Source organism: Colobus angolensis, unplaced genomic scaffold (assembly GCF_000951035.1).
Source record: "Colobus angolensis palliatus isolate OR3802 unplaced genomic scaffold, Cang.pa_1.0 Scaffold7, whole genome shotgun sequence".
Taxonomy (NCBI): Eukaryota; Metazoa; Chordata; class Mammalia; order Primates; family Cercopithecidae; genus Colobus; species Colobus angolensis.
In genome coordinates this window covers 18,590,668-18,599,743 of record NW_012120709.1, presented here as the reverse complement: position 1 = coordinate 18,599,743, position 9,076 = coordinate 18,590,668, and the positions used below count along the sequence as shown (strand labels likewise).

General features: G+C 36.4%; 1 protein-coding gene across 2 annotated transcripts; it reads right to left on the bottom strand.

The window, feature by feature from the left end:
* Positions 1 to 657: 657 nt before the first annotated feature.
* Positions 658 to 5,939, bottom strand: TEX12 (testis expressed 12). Of its 2 annotated transcripts, none has more exons than XM_011926747.1 (5): positions 5,752 to 5,867; positions 3,924 to 4,002; positions 2,707 to 2,818; positions 2,563 to 2,614; positions 658 to 1,449 (listed from the first exon to the last, which is right to left on the bottom strand). In XM_011926747.1, exons 2-5 carry the CDS (start codon positions 3,984 to 3,986, stop codon positions 1,305 to 1,307), a joined length of 372 nt encoding a protein of 123 aa, XP_011782137.1. In that variant the 5' UTR covers positions 3,987 to 4,002; positions 5,752 to 5,867; the 3' UTR covers positions 658 to 1,304. The 2 variants fall into 2 exon arrangements, with proteins under 2 accessions (XP_011782137.1, XP_011782136.1); XM_011926746.1 differs by having other exon boundaries at positions 661 to 1,449; positions 3,924 to 4,010; positions 5,825 to 5,939.
* Between the last annotated feature and the right edge of the window lie 3,137 nt (positions 5,940 to 9,076).

Below are 9,076 nucleotides of genomic sequence, written 5' to 3'. Positions count from 1 at the left end.
TGCCCGTCTCGGCCTCCCAAAGTGCTGGGATTACAGGCTTGAGCCACCACGCCCGGCCAACCAATTTTCTTTAGCAAATATTATTTTATTTCACTTTTGTCATCTTTTTTTATATGAGTATTCATGTCATGTGGTGTTTATGCCTTAAAATAGTAATGTAATGAAATGAGATTTTATTTTAGAGTTTAGAAGGCAGCAAGGCAAATGTGCAGTCTCCCTTAGGAGTAACAATTCCCTGTAGTACTATTTGCAATTTTTGGATTGCTTATATTGGAAAAATATACATGTAATAAACTGAACTGTCTATATGATTGAAAAATGGGTGCTATTGTGTTTAAAAATCTGGTTAACACAGCTATCCCATATAGTAATATATAATACAGAAAGTTTTCAGTAAAATCATAGTAGTACTTTACATCAAAGGGATAATTTTTTTAGCTAGATGAGTAGTATAGATCCTCCAGTCCAAATTCAATTTCTCAATTATAATAGGATTGAAGTGACCTCCCAAGGTCATCTTGTTGTTTAAGCCAATCTATTTACTTCTGGATCACTAATCTTTATCCCATACCACACTGCTGATAATGTTTCTAAATATAATTCATTAACTGCATATGTTGATGTGGTTGATGTGTAAAAAAGTCAACTCATACAAGGTTTTGGTGAGTAATTTCTGGTTTTTATTTCACTATTTTTACCACAAGAAAATAATTTTAAGCCAAGAGCTTCTATTAGTCATACATAATAACTAATAGTGAAAATAATCAAATGGAAATAGCACACGGTTATGTCATTCTATTCTAAGAAACTGGAAAAATCACCTCTAAGGTTTTAATCTTTTATAATCTTGACCACAAAAAAATTTTTCAAAATTATCTCCAAAACTATCTGATATTTAAACAAAATATTCTAAAAGAAAAAGTATGATGTTATTAAACATTATAAATTAACTGAATCCCGTTTTAGAAGTTTAAGAAACACTAAGAAGTTTAAGGAAAAAATAAAAGAATCCACATAAGATTCAAATAATTTACACTTTTATAAAATGCACTAAATATTTGACCCTCAAAAGAAAAGTGACGTAGTTCATGTTAATGTCCAGTTTAGGACATTAACACGAACATTAATATTAACATTAAGGAATTTTAAAGTTCCCTTTTAACCCTAGAAATTCAAGGAGTTTCCCCTTCTCTATTCAAAATATACATTTTCTTTAACAACTCGAGAGCTTTCAAAGCATAAATGTCATTCTTTCATTATAACAATAATAGATTTAAATTATCAGCTTATTTCAAGTATATATTTTATCTGTGTAATGTGTTTGCAATCACTGTAAACCTCTGTCGCAGGAACTCTCTTTTTTGTATTAGAAAGTTTTCAATAGTATTGGCTTCTTTGAAGAGTTCATCTATCTCATCAATGTAAGATGCATCTACTGCTGCTCTCTCACTAATAGGAAAAAAAGTTGTATATTAAACTAAGTAGATATAAACAACATCATTATGTTGTTCTTCATTACATTTGTTAACTATTTCATTTAAATGGCTTTATGTGCCACAGAACTTCATTAATTTACTAATACTCTTCAGAAAAAAAATTAGTCCCACAAATATTTTTGACTACTCAAAAAGGTCTCCTGACAAAACAGGAAGTGTATCTAATACATTATCAACACTAATATTCAATTATATACATTATTTTTACAGCCACATAAACCACTATCCAAGTATAATGACTGTCCAGCAGTTTAAAAACACACACACACACACTTTATAAAACATGATATCAGGCTAATATTTAAATTTGGTCTTAAAATAAATATAGGTAAAACATAAATGCAGTCATCCCTCAGTATCCATGGGGTATTGGTTCCAGAATCCCCTACAGATACCAAAGGAACATCTCTCATAGATATTCAAGTCCCTTATATAAAACACCATACTATTTGCATATAACCTAAGAATATTCCGCCATATACTTTAAATTATCTCTTGATTACTTATAAGACCAATACTATGTAAATTTACTATGTAAATGCTATGTAAACAGTTGTTATACTGTATTGTTTGAAAAATCATGACAAGAAAAAAGTGTCTGTACATGTTCAGTACAGACACAACCACCCTTTTTTTCCCAAATATTTTCTATGTGAGGTTGATTGAATCCACAGATTCAGAACTAATGGATGTGAAAGGCTGACTTTCTATGACATAAAAGTATTTATTTTTAATATCACTCTGTTATCATTAATTTCACCAAACATTTTTCTCAAAGAGGTATTTACATAAAATTTAAAATGTAATGTCATCTAATTACAGACCAAGATACAGACAGTCTAGTATTAGCTTGGCAAGAGTAAAAAAAAGAATTTTTAGTGGAAAAGTTGACACTATTCTCTGAAAATAACCAACTAATCTATTACAAGGGACTGAAGTAGAACAAAAAATTCCAACGTTTTAATTACTGGAGAGGTTTGCCAGCCACAGAGTTAAACTTCCCATTACAGAGTTTCCAGAAGAAAACTAACATAAAGACCCCAGACAATATACTATAAGTACTTGCCTTAAAAGCTTTGCATAGGTAGACAACATTAGATTAATTTCCTTGCTCACATCTGTTAAAGAAAAATCATGTAAGTTATAAAATATAACAAACCTTCTGCATTATAAAACTGATGTTTAGAAATATAAACATTTTATACATCACCATTTAAATCTTTCTCCAAGGCTTCATCTTTATAAAACAGTCCAGAACTTTCAGAGAAAGATGAATCTGATTTTCCAAGAGAGGAGACCTGTGGACTATCTGGCACTGGAGACTAACAGGACAAAATAAAGAAAACAGGTACAGTCAATAAGATCTTCAGGACATACACTGAATTTATTAAGTATATGTTTATTTGTTTATTAAGAAAAAGCAAATAAACCATTTTTCAGAAAAAGGCAAACATGCTAGAAAGCATATGACTTAGTCATTTGAGTTTTTATTATTAAGGAAATTTACAGGCCCAAGAAACACCTTGCTCATATATTAAATTTTATTTTGGTTTTCAACTAGACTTTGCTTTTCATTTGTTTGTTTCTGTGACAAGTTTTCACTCTGTCACCTAGGCCAGAGTGTAGTGACACAATCTTAGCTCCCTGTAGCCGCCTAGATTCAAGTGATCCTCCTGTCTCAGACTCCTGAGTAACTAGGACTACAGGCACATTCCACCATGCCCAGTTAATTTTGTTTTGTTTTGTTTTCAGAGACAAGGTATTGCAGTGTTGCCCAGGCTGATCTGAAACTCTTAGCCTCAAACGATACTCCTGCCTCAGCCTCCCAAAGCACTAGGATTATAGCCATGAGCCCATGCACCCAGCTTTAAATTAGATTTTAAATGTGGTTTTAAACTCCTGTTGAAAAAGCGTCTGGTATCTTGAACCAGTAGATGTTTTCATAGCAATGAAGCTAAACTGTAATTTAGACAGTAGCCAAATGCTTGCGAAATTTTACAAAATAATATAATCTTCAAGGGAGCAAATCATGTCCCAAATGCAACAGATCAATTGGTGGGGGCAGGACTGGTAAAGGATAGGATACTGTGCTCTTTAAAAAGACCAGTAACTATAGTACCTAGGTATCTTACTTATCACAGCAAAATAATTACATAAAATCCTATGTATCATAAAGGCACAGACTCACTTCTGTCTCTAGATCTCAAGCTATCAAAAAGAAATCTCCCAATAGTTTCTTGGAGGCCTATACTTAGTGAAAAACCAGCCGAAATCAACATAGTTCCTGCTGTGTTGTAGGACAATCCTAGCTCTGGGCATACGAATACATTAAATTTCACTTATCTATAGAGTTTTCTTAAAGGGAAGAAATTTGAGAAGTATGTAAAACAGAATAAAAGATTAAGGCTACACAGGCATAGAGCTTACCTCCAATTCTCTTGGCCTCTTGCAATTTCTATTGTCAGGCTTTACAAGGTGATTTGCCATCATATTCCGAAGGCACCAGCTACAAAGCTTAGAACAATGCCAGATTTAGGTACAAACTCCATGCTACAAGATCTCTGGAATCCTTCCCTTTTTCCCACTCCTACTGCTGATGTTAATTTAGACTGTCATTATCTGTCACTTTCCTAAACTCAATTTCTCCCTCCTCCAAATCATTCTATTAACTGCTATTTGGGTAATCTTTCAAAACTTTGATTACTGCATTCCTTTAACTCAAAAACTTTCATTGTTCCAGAATAAATTGAAATTCCATGATATGACCTTCAAGGTCCTGTATTATCTGGTGCCAACCTACTAGTCCCATCACTTTCAACTACTCCTCTCTATGTATTTAGCCAAATGAGTCTTTCTGGCAATTCTGCCTTGTTTCAGGACTGGCTCAGTTAAGATTCTTCTATGTTCGGCCCGGCACAGTGGCTCATGCCTGTAATCCCAGCACTTTGGGAGGCTGAGGTGGGAAAATCACCTGAGGTTGGGAGTTCGAGACCAGCCTGGTGAAACCCCACGTCTACTAAAAAATTCAAACATTAGCCGGGCATGGTGGGAGGCACCTGTAATCCCAGCTACTTGGGAAGCTGAGGGGAAAGAATTGCTTGAACCCGGGAGAGGGAGGTTGCAGTGAGCCGAGATTGCACCACTGCACTCCAGCCTGGGCAACAGAGCAAGACTCCACCTCAAAAAAAAAAAAGATTCTTCTATCTTCACAAAATCTTAATGTTGAAACAGGTCTTACAGTTCATCTAATTCAATCTCATCTTTTACAAGTGAGAAAACAGGGACGGTGATGGTGGATCAAGTGACACCAGTAAGACTGAACTAGACTAGAACTGAGATCTCACTCTTCGAGTCTGAGATTATTCCCACTGTCCAACCTTAAAGTAGCTTCAAATTTTACTTTTACTTTTCCATAAATTTGGAAGGCATTTTCCCTAGAAATCCAAATGTTGAAACCTGGAAGGGTATAGTCTCTGTCTTTGAGATAAGAGGAGCCCTATCCACTTTCAAGTTATCAATAGACTTTGTTGTTTTTGAGAAACGATGCTGACTTGGGTAACTCTAATGCATCTGTTTGATTAGTCCTATAAAATATGCATATATAGAAGACAAAGAGCAACAACAAATTAGAAAGATGCTTGTTAAGTAAATTCTATATTGTATGTCTCCACTCCTGCCAGTACCTTTATAGTATGTAAGTTTACGTGCTGTAATAGTATTAATAGCATCTAAAAAATACTACACACGCACGGCAGTGCTAACTTTGCCTTGGGAGTTGGAAAATACTTAAGAGAAGCCAACAGGCGGATTTTTCTCTCCTCCCTTCCACTTCTAATATTCCCTTTCCCCTTCACCCCCTTCTCTTCTCTCCCAGAGTAACATTGTGCACCTGCATCAAATGAAAACTTATAATCAAGTAACTGCTTCTGCAAAATAAGTTCGTTTTTCTGTCATAGCTCAAGGCCTCAGCAGATCCAGGCCTGGTGGACTGTTTGGTCTTCGTCGTGTGCCAAACACTGGCCACTGCCCCCGGCTCTGCCATCTTAGGCTTAGTGACCTGGCTGTTACTAAGCACTGTTACCCTCTGCCTCATGCAGCTGTCTCCTTCTAGTTTTCTCCCTCTTCTCAACGAAAACCTGGCCCCTCAGTCCATTTCACCTCCATATTCCTCACTTCCCGCCGCCCCTCCCCACTTCCTCCGTACTGTTGCTTCCGCCCCACTAGAGCCCCTCAGAGGAAGCTTCCATCCTCGCGCCCTTCCTCGTGTCACACTCCGTCACATTCACACAGGCGCCCATCCCACCAGCCCTACCCCAAGGCCAATGTACTTCGCAGTATGGGGACCTTCCTCGTCAGCGAACGCGAGGGAGTGAGGACGCTGGGCCCGGGTTGCTCTGACTTCGCGGCTGGAGGTGGGAAGCGCGCCGCACTCCCAGCAGCCCCCGCGCGAGTCACGTGACAGGCCCCCCGCCCACTTCCCCACGGCAGCCTCCCAGAGCCTGGCCCCACGGAAGGCCAGCTTTTTTCCGGTTTTCTCCCGCTCTATTCCCCTATTTTGGAATAGTCGTGAAACAAAAATCTCTCCCTGCCACCCTGTCTGTATTTCAATCAGGAAAAAATCGGAAACTGGTCAAGAAAGAACAAGGAAGACTTGCCAAAGCAAGGCCGGGGTGTGAATCTCAGCGGCTTAGAATCTCAGCAAAGGAACACAAAATCCACGGCCTCTTTTCGAGTAAAATTTACTTGGTTTGTTTGCATATGCTCTGTTTGCAGGAAGGCTTTAATCAGGTGTTCTCCTGGCCCACAAGCAAGGCTTTTAGATCCAGAGCCTCAGTTACTGCCCCTCTTCCTTTTTGGTGCAACCAAAATTTCAGAACCTCACCTTCTTAGAAAATTCTTCCCCGGGTCTGTCATTAAGCTTAGTCAATTTAATTGGCAGCAGCTATCAAAAGCTGTTGCATGACACACATGCCTCACAAAATTGTAGCTTTGCCTCATCAGGTGCTTTAATGTGGAGGCTTTGACCTGCAATTTCAAAGATACACATTCCAAGCTTATGCCCAGTTAGTGGATGTGGAAGAAAAAACAAAACAAATTACCTCATAACACAAAGGTCAGTAACACCCATAAGCTCCAGGTACAAAATCTTTTATCTTAGAGAAATATATATAACACTTCCGTACATTACTAATGATTTTTTTTCATTTTGCTTAATTAAATGTTAGTTATCATCAAGCCTTGGAAGTATTCTATGTGTGTATATTTATTTGCTGTTCGTGAAGAACCCAATTGTTTTAAATAAGTTCCTAGAAAATAAGCGCTCAATGTGTTTAATCTGAGTTGCCAATATTGTGAAATATAGGCCACGTAACTAAATACTAGATTAGATAACTATGGCGAAGTAAGGAGTCTCAAACACTGTCCCAGAACAATAGCAATCTGTGTTGAATTTTAACCCTCTGTGGTAAAATGAAGGGAAAAGGAATGTTTTAGTTTTCCTTAATTTTTGTCTTTATTGTTTCAGACTCTTGAGCAGAATAAAGTTTTCATCAAGTCAAATATATTCACTGCAAAGGACTGTCCTTTATTCTGATGCCATGTCCTTCCTAATTCTGGGGGCACAGGTGAGATAAGTTTTATGAAATAAAAAGTTTAAAAATTCTTACATTTTTAGGGTCCTTACTTGGTAAAATGTAGAGTTGTCCACCATGTTTATCTCTTTCTCCTTATTATCATGCTTGCTGTTATTATTTTTAATTGTTCATTAAATCCAAGGGTCTGGGAAATACTCATGTAATTCATCTCACAGCCTTCACATTGTATGATATCCAAACAGGTGGCTGTCCATCCTATTCTTAAAATATTTCCAGGAAAAATGATTCCACCTAATGCGTAAATGCTTTCATCAGATTAAGAGAACACCATGGACATTTTATTTTATTTTTAAATCTTACCTCCATTGTATAAGCTAAATGTGTAGGAATAAGTGAGATTACATAGATAGTATCTAGAGCTTTAAAATATTCAAAGCGCTGTCATCATTACCTCATTTAATCTTTGAAAACAATTCTATGAAGTACAAAGAACACTGAGACATTTGGATTGCTCTATATCAAAGAAAAAAGTGTTTGTCCCAAAACTTCAAAATGTGTAAATTGTACATTCTGCATCTTTACAGCTGGAGAAAATTCACTGGCAATGGAATATTTAAAATTAGAGCTTGCTTAGTGCTCTGCTTCTGATCACTACTTGATCCCACTTCGTACTTTCATGTTGATTGGCCCAATTGGACTCTACAGTTGGAAGGTGAAAACTTACTATTTCAACTTGAATCATGTATGTATTCTTATCATATGTTTCTTAAATGTACTATTTTTTTTCTTCTGATAGTCACCACACCAAGCATTTCCAGTCACCCTGCCACAGACTTCCTTTGTAATCACTGCTGAAGGACATGATGTTTTTATGACTTCCCGAAATGAAAACCCTATCTTGTTTTTAAAACAAACAAGTCAACAAAAAGTAGTGTTTATGTAAGCATTTTGTTCCCTGACTCTAGGAACCCCTCTGTTTTTATACCATCTCTGTACTGGCAAAACACAAAAACAAAAACGCCACTTTGCTAATTCCCTTCCTAGAAAAGTGATACAGTTTAGCACATGTTCAAGAAAAAAATGGCTAAGAAATTTTGTTTCCACTAATTATTTTCAAGACTGTGATATTTACACTCTGCTCTTTAAAAGTTACATTTTATAATACTATTTTTTAACAAGTTGAATATAAGCCCTAAAAATATGTATCCTTAAATTGTATTTCGAATATTTTAAGTCAGTCTTTGCTATCATTCCAGGAATAGAAAGTTTTAACACTAGAAACTGCAAGTAAATATTTGCCCTCTCATCTGAATTTTGGTATCCCTCTCCCCAAGCTTACTTTCTATTGCAGAAAATTTAAAAATTATTAAATAAAATTCTAATCCATGTGGCTTGCATCTGATATAGCAGATAAAGAAGTTTTATGAAAATGGACTCCTTTTCCACTGAAAAGTAAATCTTAATGGCCTGTATCAACTATCCTTAGACACCATATTGAGCTTGGGAGGAAGGGGAAGTCCTGAATGAGGTTATAAAGTAAAAGAAAATATTTTGCAAAATGTTCCTTCTTTTAAAATGTTATGTTTTAGAAATATTTTAAGTGTTGTAACATTGTAGGAATTACCCCAATAGGACTGATTATTCCGCATTGTAAAATAAGAAAAAGTTTTGTGCTGAAGTGTGACCAGGAAGTCTGAAAATGAAGAGAGACAGATAAGAATAGAAGATGCTTCTAATGGACTAAGGAGGTGCTTTCTTAAAGTGTTTGTGTGTACTTCAGAAAGAGGTACAGGTTTTGGAAGGCGCAGAGGCCCAACTTTTACAGAAGAAAAGATTTCATGAAAATAGTGATATTACATTAAAAGAAATACTCGTATCTTCTGCCACTTTATTTCAACTTCTATTGCCCTAAGAAAGAGCCTGTTTGAAGGCGGGAACAAGGAGTGCCAGCAGCAGTCTCCTCCCTCCGCCTTCTTCCTCATTCTC

Bases quoted from the DNA above. Each gene is read 5' to 3' on its own strand.
- TEX12 (XM_011926746.1), bottom strand. From the start codon at position 3,986: ATGATGGCAAATCACCTTGTAAAGCCTGACAATAGAAATTGCAAGAGG. The intron at 2,819-3,923 runs GTAAGCTCTATG...TTGTCCTGTTAG, and splicing joins AGAGGCCAAGAGAATTGGAG to TCTCCAGTGCCAGATAGTCC. The intron at 1,450-2,562 runs GCAAGTACTTAT...TTTTCCTATTAG, and splicing joins ACCTATGCAAAGCTTTTAAG to TGAGAGAGCAGCAGTAGATG.